Source organism: Euprymna scolopes, chromosome 29 (assembly GCF_053919585.1).
Source record: "Euprymna scolopes isolate OS-2025 chromosome 29, ASM5391958v1, whole genome shotgun sequence".
NCBI classification, from domain to species: Eukaryota; Metazoa; Mollusca; class Cephalopoda; order Sepiida; family Sepiolidae; genus Euprymna; species Euprymna scolopes.
In genome coordinates this window covers 107747135-107768964 of record NC_136510.1, presented here as the reverse complement: position 1 = coordinate 107768964, position 21830 = coordinate 107747135, and the positions used below count along the sequence as shown (strand labels likewise).

The window sequence follows — 21830 nt, the reverse complement described above, 5'->3', positions numbered from 1 at the left end:
GGCAAAAATAGTATGAATTATTATACATGGCAAAAATAGTATGAATTATTATACATGGCAAAAATAGTATGAATTATTATACATTGCAAAAATAGTATGAATTATTATACATTGCAAAAATAGTATGAATTATTATACATGGCAAAAATAGTATGAATTATTATACATGGCAAAAATAGTATGAATTATTATACATGGCAAAAATAGTATGAATTATTATACATGGCAAAAATAGTATGAATTATTATACATGGCAAAAATAGTATGAATTATTATACATGGCAAAAATAGTATGAATTATTATACATGGCAAAAATAGTATGAATTATTATACATGGCAAAAATAGTATGAATTATTATACATTGCAAAAATAGTATGAATTATTATACATTGCAAAAATAGTATGAATTATTATACATGGCAAAAATAGTATGAATTATTATACATGGCAAAAATAGTATGAATTATTATACATGGCAAAAATAGTATGAATTATTATACATTGCAAAAATAGTATGAATTATTATACATGGCAAAAATAGTATGAATTATTATACATGGCAAAAATAGTATGAATTATTATACATGGCAAAAATAGTATGAATTATTATACATGGCAAAAATAGTATGAATTATTATACATGGCAAAAATAGTATGAATTATTATACATGGCAAAAATAGTATGAATTATTATACATGGCAAAAATAGTATGAATTATTATACATGGCAAAAATAGTATGAATTATTATACATGGCAAAAATAGTATGAATTATTATACATGGCAAAAATAGTATGAATTATTATACATGGCAAAAATAGTATGAATTATTATACATTGCAAAAATAGTATGAATTATTATACATTGCAAAAATAGTATGAATTATTATACATGGCAAAAATAGTATGAATTATTATACATGGCAAAAATAGTATGAATTATTATACATGGCAAAAATAGTATGAATTATTATACATGGCAAAAATAGTATGAATTATTATACATGGCAAAAATAGTATGAATTATTATACATGGCAAAAATAGTATGAATTATTATACATGGCAAAAATAGTATGAATTATTATACATGGCAAAAATAGTATGAATTATTATACATTGCAAAAATAGTATGAATTATTATACATTGCAAAAATACTATAAATTATTGTACATGGCAAAAATAGTATGAATTATTATACATGGCAAAAATACTATAAATTATTGTACATTGCAAAAATAGTATGAATTATTATACATTGCAAAAATACTATAAATTATTGTACATTGCAAAAATACTATGAATTATTATACATTGCAAAAATAGTATGAATTATTATACATTGCAAAAATAGTATGAATTATTATACATGGCAAAAATACTATAAATTATTGTACATTGCAAAAATAGTATGAATTATTATACACTGGCAAAAATACTATAAATTATTGTACATTGCAAGAATAGTATGAATTATTATACATGGCAAAAATACTATAAATTATTGTACATTGCAAAAATAGTATGAATTATTATACACTGGCATGTTTGGAGGTGTATGTTGATGGGGGGGGGGGGGAAAGTGGTAGTAGGAAGGCAGACTCAAACACGTACAACGAAGGAAAAAAAGAACGGGGAAAAAAATTGTGACGTCTTTGCCCGGAAGTGGCAAAGGTTAAAATTAAGGCTAGTCAATCAAAAGGAGTGGATGACTTTCAAAAATATCAGCGAAAAAAGCGACCCCCCTCCCTTGTAAAAAAAAGTGCCCAGTTGAGGGTGAAGGAATTAATGTTTTTAGCCAATGTTTTTAATATTTGTCGTCCAAAGAGTCAAGCTTTAAAACAATACCAATCTCGTGAAAATCTGTCAACGCTGTTGAAAGTTTTAGGAAGACATACAAACATACATACATATATACATTAAAACAGAGAAGTGAGATTTATATTATAGACTAACGTGGGTGCCCGACGTTACCCGGGTGTTTGTACGTGTGTGTGGAGGAGAAAAATAAGTGGGAAACGTGAAAAAAAAAGTCTTAGTAGACAGGCAGGCTCGAGCCCATAGCCTTGAGGTGAAGGTGAAAAAGTGAAAAAAAAACGTGAGACTTTACTGCTGCACCAAGAAGGGAGAGGTAGTGAAAAGCATTAAAATTTAGTGATGTTAAACTAAACGCGGTAAGATGCAGAAAGCAGAAATTAAATCACGCACTTAAGTTTGGCTGTAGGCCAGTTAAGTTTTCAGCTTTCCGCCCACCGTATTTATTTTACCCTGGTTTGGGAAAACCAGCACCCTAGAAAAAGGGAGTGTCCAAATGAATAGCAGTTGTCTGATATGAGGAGTTTTCCCCACAGTGATCAAAGCTAATTGCTTTCTGGACATCCCTAGCATGAAAGCCGGAGAGGCTGCCTTTGTTTTCGTTAGTTTCGCTTTTATACGAAAAAGCCGAACAAACACGAGAGAAGATGCAAGAATTTTGTAAAAGCTGATGTAAATAAATGTAGAGACGACCTCCATTCACAAATCAAAGATATTATGATCTAGGAAGTATATAAAAAGCTATAAGACATAGTAAGCCTTCTCCCCCCCCCCCTCCCCGTGGAAAAAAGCCTTTGCTGGGCATACAAAAACGCACGCGGATGTTTTCTCTTTTATATATGTAGACTAGCGTGGGTGCCCGGCGTTACCCGTGTCATTGGAGGTGTAAAAAAAGAAAAAAAAAAGGCTTGCTAAATAGGCAGGTTCGAACCCATGATACGAAGGTAGAAAAACTGAGGCCTTAACCGCTGCACTACAGCGACAAAGGAAGTGAAAGACGTTTAAATTTAACGATTAAAAAGTTAAGTGAATGAGTTCACAAATCATAGATATTACAATCTAGACAGTATATAAAAAGTTCTAAGACATTGCGACCCCACCTCCAGGAACACCCCACCCCCACCCCACTCCACCAAAAGCCTTTGTTGGACATACAAAAAATTGCACATAGCCACACACACACACACATACACACACATATTTTTACTCTTATATTATAGAAGACTAGCGGGGTGCTCGATATTGCTCGTAGGTGTGTGCTAAGATACGTGCGCTTCATGCGAGACTTTGCTGTATACTTGGATACACACTTTGTGGGCACCCTTGGAGTAAATGGATGATGTAAGAGTAACTATTACTTAGGTTGTTTAAAATTTTTTAACTACCCAAGAATTATGATCGGGGATCCAATTTGGAGATTTAAATTTTGGCCTCCATAAGAGATCACTAGTATACCAAATTTTATCAAGATTGGTTGAGAGGATGGGTGTGGAGGAGGTTGATCTGATTCAAATTCACAAAGAAGTTGGCTGGTGAAATGGTGGCGGCCTTCGGGATGATGGCAACCCCCAACTTGGTATGCACCATCCCTAGGTGGAAGAGTTTATGAAGAGCCGCATCAAATATGACCTTAACCTTTGGTCTTTACCTTGAAAAAGTGGACCAGGTTTGGTCATGGTCGGTCCAGTGGTGTTGGCTGTAAGAGAGTTGTACACACAGACACACACACGAATGCTACTACTTTATATACATAGATGACAAAAAGCGTATGAATTTATTATACATGGTGAAAAAAAATTAAGATAATGTGAAAGTTGTGTTAAATAGTTAAAGTGAATAGGAACGCTAATATTAACAACAGGTATGAGATGATTCGAATACAATTACCGATTCCGATTATTTTAATACTTTTAAATAATTTGTCATTAGAGTTATCATTTTTTTTCCAATTACCATAAAAACATGTAATATATGCATATATTTTCGCAAACTTAAAAACATATACTTGTGCGGTTGATCTATAAATTTCAGTTTTACTGGTTGCATAAAATCAATATTTATTGCATCATTTATATGAGCTATCGAAAATCAAATTTAAAACAAAAACAAACAAAATTAAAAACTTTAGTATCTGTGTTGATTTTAATCTTCTTATGAGTGTTGTATATTAAAGTTCACAAAACATTTCTTTTGAGGACTAACTTTTTTTCTTGTCTGATGGGTTCATTTCTTTGATGATTCTTTCTCATCAGACGATCTGCAACAAAGACTCATCTTCTCAGGACAGACAACACAACATCACTGATTATGACTGTGCATTTTATTACTTTGTCCAGTTCGAAGTCTCTACAACTCTTTTCGTTAACCCATCTTTATTACTTGAGTGCTCGCTTTCAGCACGTCTGTATCTCGTGAATCTTGGATACAATCTGCCTCAAATCCCCAATTAGCTGATTGTTACGTTATACCCAAAAAGACACCCAACACATCAGCTGATCGAGATCCAACGTTCCATAACTATTGTCTATCTAACTTGTTTCAGCTAAAATTCCAAAACTATAAACATGTTTTTATTTTTAAGAATTTCAGAAAGACTGTTTATTCTTGCTAAAATTATTATCTGGTTATTTTTCCAAAATATAATTTTTAACCTCAAATTATATTTTGGACTAACCCTGACAATCTATGACGAGTCCAGAGAGCTTTATGCAACATGAGGATATACAACTTTGCCGTTCATTATTTATATGATTTGTCATTATTTTTTATGATTTCTCATTATTTTATGATTTGTCATTATTTTATGACTTGTCACAATTTTTATATGAATAATTATTTATATAATTAGTCACTATATGATTAGTCATTATTTATATGATTTGTCATTATTTTTTATGATTTCTCATTATTTTATGATTTGTCATTATTTTATGACTTGTCACAATTTTTATATGAATAATTATTTATATAATTAGTCACTATATGATTAGTCATTATTTATATGATTTGTCATTAATTTTAAGATTATTCATTATATATACGATTTGTCATAACATGCCTAGTCACTATATGATTAGTCATTATTCTTATTATTAGCCAGCACAGTGATTAGATGCTGACGAAGCTCCATGACACTTTCCAAAGCCAGAGTTGCACCAAAAGAAGGTCATGCTGACTGTTTGGTCGTCTGCAATTGGTCTCATCCATTACAGATTTTGACTGCAGGCGAAACCATTACGAAATTAGTGAAATACTGTCAACAAATGGATGAAATGCATCAGAAACTTTGACAACAACATACAGCTTTAGTCAACAAAAATTCTCCACGACAATGCTTGACTGCACGTTGCTAAATCGATCCTACAGAAGTTGAATGAATTGGGCTATAAAACTCTGCCTCATCCGCCATACTCTCCTGACCTCTCACCTACCAATTATTACTTTTTCAAGCATCTGAACAACTTTTTGCATGACAAATGTTTCAAAAACCTAAGCAATATAAAACCACCTTCAGCGCCACCAGAATGCAAGATTTTTACATTACTGACATAAATACACTTGTTTTATTGGGGCAAAAGTGCGTTAATTCTGATGGTGCTTATTTCCATCAATAAATTTTTGTTTGAGCCGAGATATGTTCATCTGAATAAAAGTTAAAACCCGCAAGAACTTTCTTGTCAACGTGATATGATTATTCATTATTTACTCACATTGATGCACGTATTTTTCATCATACACAAAAAATCTGCGAATTCAATCATGTGATCTAATTTGTTTTCTTTCTTTATTCCTGAAGATGTAAATATCGACGACATTTTGAGATTTTGGCCAGCGGACTTTTACGAGTTGGAAAATAATCACAAGTATATTCAATGGTAAGATGTTTATCTCTTTTTATTTTTGTTTATAGAAATCGTTCCAGACAAGGCATAAAGCCACTTGATGTAAGGAGCTAAAAAATTACTTGAACATCCAAAACTTGTTAATGATAAGTGTTAGATGCATAGATTCTGACCCAGAAAACAGCAATTCTTCACTCTTTGTCAGAAACATATGGAACATGAGGACTAAAAGACAAAATAAGGGAAGAAAGCGATAAAAGGCTCTTGAAAATAAATCCAGCAAGTCAACAAATTAAATTAATAATAAGTTAATATAGGATAGAATGATAAAATTGTCGCCCTTAAAAAGATGACATGATTCCATTTCCACTTGATAAAAACCGATTTTCTTTTTTTGCTACAGACTATCTGCTAGCTGGCCAGTTGTGTACAAATCCCAAGAGCGATAGAAGACTTCTATCACGTCTGAAAGTGACACAATGTTCAACAAGCGAGATCGGAGATGCGCCGCTGTACAATTCCTGCTCTTTATCGATCCAAGTTATGACAACAGGACCATTGCCAGCATCCTCAAAATGCATCGCTGGATTGCCACGAATAACAGGAACATGCCCAGGGTTATGAAAACAAAGTTTCCAGCGACGGTTCTGGTCTTTGGTGTGCTTTCAAGTGAGAGCCACATCATGCCACCTCATACCTTCAAAGTCGGTTTGAAAGTCAACACCAAAGTGTACCTGGATGTGCTGAAGAGTGTGGTTATCCCCTGGTGCAATCAAGTGGCCGCTGGCAGACCCTGGGTATGGCAGCAGGACTCAGTACCCGCCTACAAGTCCAAAAAGATCCAGACTTCACTTCAGAAGGAGTGCTACGATTTTGTACCCTTTTCTCATCCTTCCTTGACCGGAATCTGCTGGACTACGTTGTTTGGTCATACGTCGAGAACATCACCAACATGACCTCCCACAACACCAAAGCCAGCCTGATTGTCCAATCTCTACCCACTGACTTTATGTCACATGTTCTTGCCGTTTTATTTCACTACTTCATTTCTGTCCAATATATACATATATACATATATATATATATATATTTATTTACCATTTAAAATTATATATATATATATATATATATATATATATATATATATATATATATATATATATAATTTTTTTTTTTTGCCATGTTTATTTTAGTGTGTTGTGCAAACATCATCTTTGCCAATTCATCATCTCTCGCTATCACTACGAATGTTTTGTGGATATTGATGTAATTTTTTTTTTGCCATGTTTATTTTAGTGTGTTGTGCAAACATCATCTTTGCCAATTCATCATCTCTCGCTATCACTACGAATGTTTTGTGGATATTGATGTAATTATTTTATACTCTTTTTCACCCCAAACAAGGCATCCTTTTGCCGCATAGAATGTAAAGGTCTACTATTTGGGGTTGTGTGCAAAAGTGGACTGTGAGGAGTTGAGCAGCAAGATGTTTGTTTACATTACATTTAAACTTCTGCACGCTTGTACAGTAAGTAAAGCAGGAAACAGGAGGGGAATTCCAAGGTCCAGCAGTCCAAGTGAAGAAACTTACAGTAGAAACCTTTCCAGTATCTAGGAACCTCAACAGTGAAGGGGTGGGATTTTGCTACTCATTAAGTTAGTCAGGGGCATGTACATCAGCGCAGTACAAGTGCTATGAGTTCATTGAAGTACATTTCATTAAAGTACTTGTAAAACAGTCACAGGGATGCAGTATTGTGGTGATGGGACAGAGATTGGGCTTGATTGATGGTGTGGAACCTATTTCATTTGAGACTTTTATTTTTTAACCTGTCTGAGAATGATCGATGTACCAACATGAGCAAACTGTGGCTTTGTAAAGATATAGTCAAATCTCTGTTGTCAGTAATTTTCTAACACAGTAGAATTGGCCCACCTTCTTTGCAGCAGCCTTGGCAATATCCTCTAGGCATTTGTTTCAGTCGTTTTCAATCAGAGTTTTTAAAGGTTTTAGTTTAGCATAGGTAGCTTCAAAATGATTAAAGTGAGATAATCTTAAAATGAAATATATTTAATTTTTTTTTCTTTTAAACGGTAATTTAAAGTTATCCATCGAGAATTTAATAAAAAAGGGGAATAATATGAAAATAACATCTATTTAAAATTTCTTTCTTTTAAAAGTTTCTTAAAACGTCACTAGCTAAAGTCCAGAATATGATCACGTTTTTCTTTTAACGGTTAATTTTTTTTTAAAAAGTCTTTGGAACGTTGATGTTTTTAAAGCTAAAATTCTCTTCAACAGTTTGCATTTTGGTGACGGAAATCTTTTTCGAGATAAGTGACTTTTATATTAATCTTACTTTTTATCTTTAGACTCAAATATTAACGACTACATTTTATTTCAGTATTTAATTTATATATTTATTTTCTGATTGTTTTATTTACAAAATATTGCAAAAATAGATTAGGTAATTGTATTCATTTTTAGTTTGTGAGAGGGGAATCTATCACCATACTTTCCCTTAAACACGCCAGTTGGACTTTTATAAGTACAATACTTAATAATTTTTTTTTTTTTTTAATGGGGAGTAGAAAACTCATTGGATGCATTATCGGCAGCTCCCGTTACTCTTGCTACTCTTTATTTGTCCCTCAGTCCTCATTTTTTAATGTGATTTTTCTGACAAAGGGAGAAGAAAAAGCTGTATTCTAGGTTGGCAGTATTTTGCGCGAACAGTCAGCAGAGATGGCGGAAATTTTCTGTTTCTATGTCTATCCTTGTAGCCATGTCACCAGTAAGGGTGCTGGAGGTAAACGTTTTATCTGAACTGATGTTATCCGCCTGATAGTCAGGAACCCGAACCTTGGATTAACCATTAAGGAGGCTGTCCTATCAGCAGGTGCAAAGTATTGAGGTTGCTGTATTGCCATTTGGGGAATGGATTCTGGACTATCCAGTAGCTTCTGGTGGGGCCTCTCGATGCCATTACCTTATGTTCTACAAAAAAATAATATTTCTTCGTTTCTTTTTCTCTCTTAGTTTCCACTCTCTGTCCTGCTCTAGGCAAGTATGACGACCTAGTCCACAAATTCCAAAATTCCATCATGATAAGTTTCAAGAAAAAATACACAATTAAACCCGAATGTCCAACTTCCAATGTAGACCCCCACTACTATGTCTCTTTCTCCAACATCAGAGGTCTACGTTCTAATCTTCCAGAGGTTGAAACCCAATTACAGGAGACTAAACCAGACCTTTTATTTTTAAGCATAACTGGCATTGGACAGGCTATTTCCCTAGATGAGTTCGTAATTAAAGGATTCTCTAACTTAACTTCTAAATCTGACCACCAAGATCGCGATGGCCATGGAATATGTGCCAATATTAAAGATAGCTTTCCATGTGGTAGGGGCATCTCCAAAGATCCTAAATTACCCTATATGTGCTTCCGGGTTGCACTAGCTCACACTACTGCATTTATATTTACTCTCTATCGCCCCCACGATAGCGGAGTTACTATCTTTAAAAGCATATCTGAGAAAATTGACCAAGTCCTATCTGCTTATCCTTCAGCTAACATTCACGTATGTGGAGACTTCAATGTTCACAACGTGGAATGTTTGACTCACTCAAACAAGACCGATGATGAAGGGAGGTTCTGTCATGATTTCTCCATTGCTTATGACCTCACTCAGATTGTTCACGAACCCACCCGTGTGCCCGACAATGACGGCCAGTATGCGAGTCTACTAGACCTTTTTCTTACAACTTTCCCTGAACTATGTTCAGTTTCTGTTCTGTCTCCTCTTGGATCTTCCGACCACTCTGTTGTATCGATTAAGATAAAAATGAAATGTAATAAATCCCCAGACGTACCTCTCCATCGTACAGTATATCGATATACTATGGCTGACTGGCAAAGCTTCCGTACATTTATATCGGATCTAACTCTGTGTTCCATGTTTAAAAAGGATGTTTCCTCTATAGTATCAGACCTGATAGAATGGTTAATTGTAGTTATAGACTGTTTCATACCCTCAAAAAAGTTCCAGCAAAAACCTAACAGCCAGCTATCGTTCTCTCCAGAATGTGCAGCTGCCATTGCGCACAGAAATCACTTTTTCCACTGCTTCCAACGTAATATATGTATGGAAACTAAAGCCGCTTTCAGGACTGCCAGCAACCATTTTAAGAAAGTAATAAAGAACGCAAGAAAGTTGTATGCTTAGTCCGTCAAGTCCAAAGTAGCTGAGCAGTGGCTTGGTTCCCACCAGTTTTGGCAAATAGCAAACAGAATCCTGAACACAAGCATGTGCTCTATCATCAATGGACCTGAGGTAATCTCGTCAGCATCAGACAAAGCCAAACTCTTTGCCAAGAACTTTACAGCTAATTCTACCCTTTGTGACCAAGGCCGCCAACCCCCAATATTTCCTCCTGTCTTAGAAAACACGCTATGTGATATTCATATATCTGTACGTGATGTTGCCAAGCTAATCAAAAACCTTGATTCCAGTAAAGCAACCGGCCCTGATGGTATTCCAATTATAGTACTCAAAAAAATTCAATCAGAACTAGCACCCATACTTACAAAACTGTTTAAATTTTTTCTTAAAGAGAATTGCTTCCCATCACCCTGGAAAATCTCATCAGTATACCCTGTATTTAAGAATTCAGGTAATCAGTCACCCCCCTCTCAGTACAGGCCAATAAGTCTCCTGTGCATCATGAGTAAGTTGCTAGAATCTGTGTTAAATACAAAAGTAATCAACCATCTCAGCAAAAATAACCTCCTTAGTGACACACAATATGGTTTCTGTTCTGCTGATGTGCTTACACTTATATCTCATAGGATTAGCGAATCTCTCAACGGAGGCGTCCTTTCTAGGGCAATTGCTCTTGACATATCTAATCCCTTTGATAGGGTATGGCATAAAGGTTTACTTCATAAGATCTCTAGCTATGGTATAGCTGGAAATGTCTTCTCAATTATTAAATCATTTCTTTCTGATAGATTCATAAGAGTAGTAATTGATGGGCAAAAATCAGAAGCTCACAGTATTAATGCTGGTGTCCCTCAGGGGTCCATACTGGGCCCAACTCTCTTCCTGATCTACATTAATGATCTTCCAAATCACATCCTTACATCATTTGTAGACATTTATGCTGATGACACTACCATTTATGGTAGCACATCTAAGACAGTAAACGACCAAGTTCTCTCTGATTCTCTCTCCTCTGATCTTTAGCATGGGGTACAATGGGGAAAGGAGTGGCTGGTTACTTTTAATGCATCTAAAACCAAGCTTCTCTCTTTACATCATCAACGTTCTGATTCATATCTGGCATCAATTGAAATGAATGGCTCCTGTCTTGAGGAGGCCTCAGGTTTTGACAAGCTTCTGGGCTTGACCTTTACTCCTGATCTTAAATGGAACACGTACATCAAATCTGTTGCCAAGGCCGCTGGAAAAATGGTGGGATCTTTCTATCAATCCAATAGATATCTCACTACTGATGCAATTCTCTATCTATATAAGAGCCAGGTACGTCCAAGGATGGAGTACTGTTGCCACATCTGGGCAGGAACTAGAAAGGACTTGTCCTGCCTTGATAGAGTTCAAAATAGACTTTGTAGCCTCGTAGGAGATGTCCTTTTCTCTTCCCTGCAATCTCTATCTCACAGAAGAGATGTTGCGAGCCTGTCTCCGCTGTATCGTTATTTTCATGGAAAGTGTTCGACTGAGCTTCAATCTATGGTCCCCCTCACCAAACTTTCACAAGAAACACTCGTCTAGCTGAAAACACTATCAATAATTCCCCCCACTCTTTATCTGTGCCTAAACCTAAACGTAGATTCCATGAACAAAGCTTCTTTCTTAGAACTGCACGCCTGTGGAATTGTCTTCCGTTTTCCTGCTTTCCAGCTGATTACAATATGGTTGTCTTCAAGTCTAACATAAACAAGTTCTTGATGAGCCGTTCCACTTAAGTTAACAAATTTACCAAATTTCCGTTACAAACGATTACTCTTTTGTCCAATTTCTACTGTACACTCTTTAACCCTTATTCTTGAGTGGCCTCTTGGCCTTGATAAGTGCTTATGCCTATGTAAAAAAAAAATGTTTAGTTTAAGTTTATCCATCCAAAATCAACATGGGAGATCATCTGAAAAAAAAATCTACTATTTTTTTTTTCTTTTAAACGCTTACGTTCTTCATTATAATTGCCAAATTCGAAAATCGAAATATTGAATTTCATATAAAATCAATGGTATCTACTTTATGGTCGTGTCACAGTAATGAACATCTCCAAAAATTACAAAAAATAATAAGCTAGAGAATTAATTATTAATGAAAACAGTTTTCAAAGACAATTAGCAAAAATTAAGTTTTGCTAAATTGGTTTTCAGAAAATAATTACCTCCTCTTTGATACGATTTGAACTGTCCAGGTTCGTTTTTTTTTTTGCAAAACTCCATTTTCACTAGTTGTCTTCAGAAACTATTTTCATTAATAATTAATTTTCTATCTCATCGTTTTTTTGTAATTTTTGGATATGGTCATTACTGTGACATGACAATTTAGTAGACATTATTGGTTTTACTTTAAATTCAATATTTTGATTTTTAAATTTTGCTATAGTAACAAAGAAGAACCCATGTTTATTTAAGGTGATTTATCAAAAATGAATTTTAAAAAAAAGGGAGATAATCTGATAATAAAATATTAAAAGCTTTTTTTTTCTTTTATCCAAATACTTTGACACAGTTGGTGATTAGGCAATCTTTGCTTTCTTATAAAATTCTACATTACTGTGTTTCATTTTCTTTCCTCATTACCGACAGAACTTTTACTTTACCATAAATTTCTATATTAATGTAGTTCTTCCCTCCCCACCAACAACAACATAATAGTAAGAGAAATGATGTCATTTCTGGAAGATGATTCCACAGGGATTCTATATTTTTGGAATATAACATTGTGGGAGATTGCTTTGGGAACCCAAAATGGACATTACTTCCTCCAGCTCCACCCCAAAACAGGTTTGGTAATCCCTAGAAAACTCCAGAGCACGTTTAAAAGCAACATAATCATGCTGCTTTCTACCCACCACTAAAACATTGAAAATTCAGAAAAATATGGATCACCCACGACAGAAACTGGCCTAGTTCATTTTCACAGCACACCAACACTATACACTCATGAGCAAAAAAAAAAAAAAAAATGGGTCAAGAGTGAAAGAAGGAAGAAATCGATTTTTCAATATTTTTCCATATATTTTTGTTAATTTTAACTGAAAATTTCTATTTTGCAGATCATTGTTATTATAGTATATAATAATAAGTGGAAAAATTAACTCTTATTATTATAGTATACTTTGCATGGGTGCCCCGCGTTGCCCGAGTGTTTGGATGTGTATGTTGAGCAAAAAAAAAAAAAGTGGTAGTAGGAAGGCAGGCTCGAACCCATACTGCAAAGGAGGAAAAGAACGGAAAAAAACCTGACGTCTTTGCTGTTACGACCACCACCAAATCGGAAGTGACGTAGGTTTTAATTAAGGCTAGACAATCGAAAGGAGAGGATGACTTTCAAAAATATCGGCGAAAAAAGCGATCTCCCCCCCTTGTAGAACAGTGCTCAGTTGAAGGTGAAGATATTAATGTTTTTAGCCAATTTTTCGATATTTGTTGTCTGAAAGGTCAAACTTTTTTTTTTTTACAAGGTGGTCACCACTTATCAAGGCCCGGAAACCACTCACGGATAAGGGTTATTGCATGTACAGTATGTTAGTGTGGGGATTTAATAAAAGTGTCTACTTAAGGGGGCGGTTCATCAGGAATTTGTTTACGTTGGACTTGAAGACATCCAGGTTGTAGTCAGGTGGGAAGCAGGCAGACGGAACAGAGTTCTACAGGCGTGCACTTCTAAGAAAGAAGCTTTGTTCATGGGGTCTACATTTTGATTTAGGCACAGATAAAGAGTTGGGAAAATTTTTATATCTCATAGGATTAGCAAATCTCATGACAGCCTCTGTCATGAGATTTGCTAATCCTATGCTAATCTTTCTCGGGCAGTTGCTCTTGACATATCAAACGCCTTTGATAGAGTGTGGCATAAAGGTCTACTTCACAAGATCTCCAGTTACGGTATAGCTGGAAATGTCTTTTCAGTTATTAAATCATTTTCTCTGATAGGTTCATAAGAGTAGTGGTTGATGGGTAGAAATCAGAAGCTCATAGTATTAATGCTTGGTCCCTTGGTCCAACTCTCTTCCTGATCTACATTAATGATCTTCCAAGTAGACATTTTTGCTGATAACACTACCATCTATGGCAACAATTCAAAGACCGTAGACAACCAAGTTCTCTCTGATTCTCTCTCCTCTAATCTTGAGCATGTGGTACAATGGGGAAAAGAAGTGGCTGGTTACTTTTAATGCATCTAAAACCAAACTTTACATCATCAACGCTCTGATCCCCATCTGGCATCAATTGAAATGAATGGCTCTCATCTTGAGGAGGCTCATGTTTTGACAAGCTCCTGGGTTTGATCATTACTCCTGATCTGAAATGGAACACATACATCAAATCTATTGTCAAGGGAAAATGGTGGGATCCTTCTATCAATCCAGTAGATATCTCACTGCTGATGCAATTCTCTACCTATATAAGAGCCAGATATGTCCAAGGATGGAGTACTGTTGCCACATCTGAGTAGGAGCCGCTAGAAAGTTCTTATCCTGCCTTGACAGAGTTCAAAACAGACTTCATAGCCTATTAGGGGAATCCCTTTTCTCTTCCCTGCAACCTCTTTCTCACAGAAGAGACGTTGTGAGCCTGTCTCTGCTTTATCGTTATTTTCATGGGAAGTGCTTGTCTGATCTCCAATCTATGCCCCCCCCCTTGCCAAACTTTCACAAGAATCACTCGTCTAGCTGAAAACACTATAAATAATTTCCCCCACTCTTTATCTGTGCCTAAACCTAAATGAAGATTCCATGAACAATGTTTCTTTCTTAGAACTGCACACCTGTGGAATTCTCTTCCATTTGCCTGCTTTCCATCCGACTACAATATGGTCATCTTCAAGTCCAACGTAAACAAGTTCTTGATGAGCCGTTCCCCTTAAGTAATCCAATTTACCAAATTTCCGCCAATAACAATTATTACGACATCGTCCCATTGACCATTGTACACTTATTAACCCTTATCCTCGAGTAGCCTCCGGGTCTTGATAAGGGGTGACTCCTTTGTAAAAAAAACATATATATATATATATATGTATATATTTCAAATTATTATTTTTCTTTTGAACGTTTATTAAAAGTTATTTATCCAAAATTAATAAAATATATTAAACATTATTTTTCTTCTTTTAAACATTTACTTAAGGTTATCCATCCAAATTGAATAACAGGAGATAAATATATATAATTTTTTTGTTTTTATTTTAAAACTTTTATTTAAGAGTATCTATCTGAAATGAATAAAACATTTCCTTTAAGGTTATTTATCAATAATCTTATTCTTATGATTTGTCATTATTTTTATGATTAGTCATTATTAGCCACCAGTAGCAATGGCCAAAGAATCTTTATCTGAAGGTACATCTTTTAAACTCCTCGGCCCAATGTTCACAGAAAACATGAGTTGGAAAAATTACATTGAGACCATTGCCAGAAACGCTGCGAAAAAGGTAGGTTCTTTCTACCGTGCTAGAAAGCTACTAACGTCCGAAAGTATCCTGTACCTCTATAAGGCCACCATTTGTCCATGTATGGAGTATTGTTGTCATATTTGGGCTGGGGCATCTGCTACTAGTCTCTAACTACTGGACGGGGTTCAAAAGAGAGTCGCCAACCTCATAGGTCCTGAACTGTCATCTAAGCTTCAGCCTCTGTCCCATCGATGAAATGTAGCATCCCTCTTGCTGCCCAACTCCCCACATAGTACCCCTGTAGCTTATGTCCTTGATAGTAGCCCTCTACAGCAAAGTGGTAATGTGCCTTGTATGGAGTGAAAGTGCAATTAAAAAAAAAAAAATTATTTATATGATTAATCATTATCAACATAAAATTAGTCATTATTTTTATGATTTATCACTGTGTTAATGATTCATGATTATTCATATGATTTGTCAGTATTTTAAGATTAGTCATTATTTTTATGATGTGTCATTATTTATCTGATTTGTTATTATTGATATGATTTGTGATTATTTTTATGATTAGTCATTATTTTAATGATCTGTTTTTTTCCCAACAACTTTATATGAAGAAGGATGTGAATTGTCTTTTTTTCTCTTTTGACTTTACTTCCATTTAACATAAATTTATTGTTTGAATATTTTTACAAAATTATTTTTAGGTTGTTTCCTAACCGAGATCCCGGATTGAATTCATGTGCTTTTACGATCCATCCTGAAGAACCAAAGGTTTGAAATTTCTTATTTTTCAACAATCGAAGCTAATATTGATAGTTTTACACCAACAAATATCCCATAACTTTGTTATTCTATAACTTTTTCACCCTATAATTTTGTCACGCTTTAATTTGTTCACTCTACAATTTTGTCACTATAACATTGTCATTCTATAAATTTCCACCCTAAAACTTTTTCAGCCTATAACTTTGTAATCCTATAATGTTATCAGCCTATAACTTTCTCACCTTATAACTATATTACCCTATAACTTTATCAGTTGAGATGCAATTCAGATGAATACTAAAAAAGCAAATGGTTCTAATTGCTTACATTCTTTTCTTTGCCGTTTCCTTAGGATTCACTTTCTTCATCATTCCGAAAAGGAAGAAATTTTCACAGGAACATGTGAAATGCAAATATTTTCCAACTAATGTAAATATGTCCAAACCTGAAAAAGTAACACCTATACGTGAATATAGTAATCAAGTGTGAAATTCTACAAGCCTATAAAACAGTGAATATTCTTACTAGCCTGGGCAGATGGTATCATATACTATACCGATGCCAAATAAGGATGTAATGATTGTGGGACTAGATCACATTTATAAAACAACACAAATAAATTTTGTATTTAATTATTTAAAATTTGTAACACTAAAATAAGTTTTGTATTTAATTATTTAAAATTTTAACACTAAAATAAGTTTTGTATTTAATTATTTAAAATTTTAACACTAAAATAAGTTTCGTATTTAATTATTTAAAATTTTAACACTAAAATAAGTTTTGTATTTAATTATTTAAAATTTTAACACTAAAATAAGTTTCGTATTTAATTATTTAAAATTTTAACACTAAAATAAGTTTTGTATTTAATTATTTAAAATTTTAACACTAAAATAAGTTTTGTATTTAATTATTTAAAATTTTAACACTAAAATAAGTTTTGTATTTAATTATTTAAAATTTTAACACTAAAATAAATCTTGTATTTAATTATTTAAAATTTTAACACTAAAATAAGTTTTGTATTTAATTATTTAAAATTTTAACACTAAAATAAGTTTCGTATTTAATTATTTAAAATTTGTAACACTAAAATAAGTTTTGTATTTAATTATTTAAAATTTTAACACTAAAATAAGTTTCGTATTTAATTATTTAAAATTTTAACACTAAAATAAGTTTCGTATTTAATTATTTAAAATTTTAACACTAAAATAAATCTTGTATTTAATAACTAAAAATTTGTTTACAACAATATGTTTTATACTTTTAATGGTCTAATTTAAAAAATGTTAACCATTAAAACAAGTCTTGTACATAATAATTTTAAATTTCAATTCTAAAATATGTTTCATAGTTAATTATTAAATTATTAAAAATTAAAACAAGTTTAACACTAAAATAAGTTTCATACTTAAGTATTCAAAATTTGAACACTAAAATAAGTTTTTTACTTAATTATTTAAAATTTGAACACTAAAATAAGTTTTTTACTTAATTATTTAAAATTTGAGAACTAAAATTAGTGACCAGGTCATGTTTATAAAATAAGACAAGACAAGTACTTGCTGTAAATCAGTCAAGCTCTGTGTGTGTATATGTGCATGTATGTGTGCGTGTGTGCATGTGCATATGTGTGTATGTATGTATGTGTGTATCGCATGTGTGTATTGCGTGTGTGTATATGCGTGTGTATTGCATGTGTATGTGCGTGTGTGTGTGTGCATATGCGTGTATGCATGTGTGTGTGCATGTGTGTGTAGGTGTGTGTATGCGCATGTGTATGTGTGTGTGCATGTGTGTATGTATGTATGTGCGTGTGTGTGATACTGAATTCATATGCTTTTACAATCCATCCTAAGGTTTGAATTTTCTTATTTTGCAACAATTTTTCTCATCTGATTGTTCTTATTTACAATGCCTCCCCACGGGACAGAGTTAGACTCCAGGGTTGTTTTTTAATGTGGAGAAAATAAAAAATTGTCTCAGTCGTGAAGGATTTCTCCTCCACTAACAGAGAACAAGAAAATGAAGTGTATCATCTGAAGAACAGATACTACACTTTGATCTGGACCCAATCAGCTCTGTGTGTCTGTATGTGCGTGTGTCTGTATGCACGCATGTGTATACATGTGTTTGTGCACTAATGTATCTGTGTGTGTTTCTGTGTGTATGTGCATGTATGCACGTGCGTACATATATCTGTGTGTGTGTGTGTGTGTGTGTGTTCATGTTAGTCTGCAGTGATTTTCTTCTTAGCCTGATCTACTCTCTCTCTCTCGGCTTTGACTCTAATCTCTTTGATCTCTCTCGAATGACCCGCAAGCTGCTAACTGTCCCAAACTGGATACTGTTCTCAACCCTGGCCCAAATTTAAGACTGTATGTAAGCTATTCCTAACTGTTGCATAACTCATTGACACTCTTAAAACTGCTCATAAATTAACTCTAAATATATTATTCAATCATTTTGTTCCTGTTAGGACCACACCTTGATCAAGAATCCTATTCAACTTCCTTTGTATACCTTGGTGAATAGATGTTTTGACACTAAAGTCACGTAAAGAATTATAGAAAATGCAACAGAGTTATATACTCGGTCCATCAAATCTGAAGAGGCTTGGTTCCCATGAGTTTTAGCAAATATCAAGCAATGGCCTGAACAGATGCAAGTTCTCTATTCCAGCCAGCATCAACTGAAATGATTTCATCAGCGTCTGATAAAGCCAAACTCTCTGCCAAGAACTTCACAGAAAACTCAACTCTATGCAATCAGAACCACCTACTTCCTGAATTTCCTCCCAAGACCGAAATTGCATTGCATCCCTCTGCTTGTTCTACAAGTATTTTAACAGTGAATGCTCTGACGAACTGCAGACACTTGTGCCCCCATGACGTAGACACCCTCGACAAACCCGACAGGCAGCTAAATCCCACCCCCACACAGTAGAGATCCCTAGATGTAAAAGATCTTTCTACTCCAGCTAGACTCTGGAATTCCATTCCAAGTTCCTGCTTCCCTAATTGTACTGACATGCAGAAGTTCAAGTGCAATGTGAACCGACATCTTGCTGCCCAAATCTCTACATAGTGCCCCAGTAGTTGCTGCCCCTGATAGTAGCCCCCTACACCAAAGTGGCAATGTGCCTTGTTTGGAGTGAAATTGTAATATAAAAAAAAATAAATAAATAAATAAAAAATAATCTGTGCAACATCCACATATCTGTTCACAATGTTGCTACTCATCAAGAAACTGGTCCTGACAAAATTCCAGTTATAGTACACAAAAGGCTGAAATTTGAACCAGCATCCATTCTTGCAAAGCTGTTCAATAAATAAATAAGAAATGTTTCCTTTGGAAGCAACTGGTTCTGACAAAATTCTATTCTTGCAAAGCTCTTCAATTAATGCCTAAAAGAGAAATGCTTCTTAACACGTTGGAAAACCTCATTAATCCACCTGTTTCTGTTTAAATTTTAAATAATTAAATACAAAACTTATTTTATTGTTCAAATTTTAACGAATTAAATACAAATCTTATTTCAGTTTTCGAATTTTAAATAATTAAATACAAAACTTATTTCTGTTTAAATTTTAAATAATTAACTACAAATCTTATTTTAGCGTTCAAATTTTAACGAATTAAATACAAATCTTATTTCAGTTTTCGAATTTTAAATAATTAAATACAAAACTTATTTCTGTTTAAATTTTAAATAATTAACTACAAATCTTATTTTAGCGTTCAAATTTTAACGAATTAAATACAAATCTTATTTCAGTTTTCGAATTTTAAATAATTAAATACAAAACTTATTTCTGTTTAAATTTTTAATAATTAACTACAAAACTTATTTTGTTGTTCAAATTTTTAATAATTAAATACAAATTTTGTTTTAGTTTTCCAATTTTAAATAATTCAACCTTCAAATTATTTTGAGTCTTTGGTTTGTGTTATTGTTACATGATAAGGGCTGTCCCCTGTTCATGTAAGTATAAAAATAGAGAGATTAGTTAAAATGAAAATAAGAGAAAGCAGAAATCGAACCCTGGACATAAGTTTTAAAGAACAATAGGTTTAAATGGAATGTCCAGTAAATTGTTAATTCGGATGAAATAAATAATAAATAAACTATTCAATTGTTAAAAGAATGTGGATAATAAAATATGAGTTAAATAAATTAGATATGTAGGTTAAATTCCTTTGTGGAAACAACACAAGGAAAATAGGTTATTGGGAAATCAATGTCGAAAACGTGCAAAGTCGCGCATGTTGAAACACGTGAATTTTGCTCACGTGGCCGGGATGCATGGATTTCTCAATATAGGAAGTGAGAGTTAGTTGGTCGGGGGGAGTCAGAGACAGTCAGAGAGAGTCAGAGACAGTCAGAGAGACAGTCAGGGGAGACAGACAGGCGGACGTCTGAAGCGAGACGTCACTTCAGAAACTAAGATGTGAAACTTTGAGTTCTTAATGAGGAAATCACGACCGGTTGTAAGGAAATAAAATTCATCATGTGTTTTGTGATAAAGCTCATCTTTGTGTTTGTGATTTCTACAAAAAGGTAAATTGTATTGTTATTATATGTCTGTGTTATAAAATGTCATTACAACAACATCTCTCTCTCTAAGATACAACATCATATGTAATAAGACAAGAACTCTCACTAAGACTCATATCATTACTAATAAGAACTCTCACAAGAAAAAGCATCACTTATAATAGTCTCTCTCTAAGACTCTTTAATGAAACAACTATATAACATTATTTGTCTTCACATTTGATGTTTTTAACAAAAATTCTTAATTTTTTTTATAGATATTTAATAGCAGACCACATTTGCGAATGAAGCTGAAAAGGGCTTTTGAAATGATGCTACAATTCTTTGGCATGCGACTCACGAGCGACGACAAATTTGAACTGACAGAGAATAGTGCAGAAAGACTCCTATTTCTTAACACAAAGTAAGTTTTTGTTTTCTCGAATGACTTGTCAAGGTTAAATTAGCAAACATACGAGAGGTATTCCAAAAGTGATGCCTCCTATTTTTTTATTTAGCCTAATGGATGTACGGCACAATCATGCTGGCACACTAGTTCTCACCAGATCACTGAAGTTAAGCAACAATGAGCCTGGCCAGTACCAGATGGGTGACCATTTGCGAAGTCTAGGCACTGTATGTACTATGCTGAGTCATAGAAATTTCCAGGTTGGTATCTCGGGGGAGCGTTTAACTCACAGGGGAGTGGCGAAATACACTCTCCAAATCAAGATAGAAAGCAACTTCCCGAGATCACCATGGCAGGGTCGCTGCATGCATGCAATGGATCAGAGATGATTGCAAATTGCATTGTTATGATGACTAAACTTAAGCATTCATGACCTGGAAGTTTTAGCTCTCCGTTGCAGATATTGACGATGCGAGATTCTGAGAAAGCAACACATGTCATAGATAAAAAGAAAAAAAACAACTTATTAACACAAGTCTCTTAGAATTTCAGTAGAAGTTCCCATCTTTGTCAAACAGTTCGTAACCTGTTCCTGTCCCCTGATCCATTCAATTTGGATTTCTTCCTTTACCAACATTTCCTTTACTCTGGCTACATGCAAGATTTGATGATTTTAAGGTTTTTACCAAAGATGTGTTGTTTGTTTTGCAAAGTACTTCAAGCAACTTGGGTAGCTTAAAAATTTATTGCAGCATGGCAACTATCAATAAGCCAGCATCAGCAGTGTCA

General features: G+C 33.9%; 1 protein-coding gene across 8 annotated transcripts in view; it reads left to right on the top strand.

Moving 5' to 3' along the window:
• The window catches only part of LOC145252810 (uncharacterized), a 104749-nt gene that overhangs the window by 25853 nt on the left and 57066 nt on the right, over positions 1–21830 (top strand). For all 8 annotated transcript variants that reach the window (XM_080112772.1, XM_080112775.1, XM_080112769.1 and 5 more), the window contains 3 exons: positions 5613–5691; positions 16029–16095; positions 20911–21056. In XM_080112772.1, coding sequence (XP_079968898.1) covers positions 5613–5691; positions 16029–16095; positions 20911–21056 — 292 coding nt within the window. The remainder of the gene's footprint in view (positions 1–5612; positions 5692–16028; positions 16096–20910; positions 21057–21830) is intronic.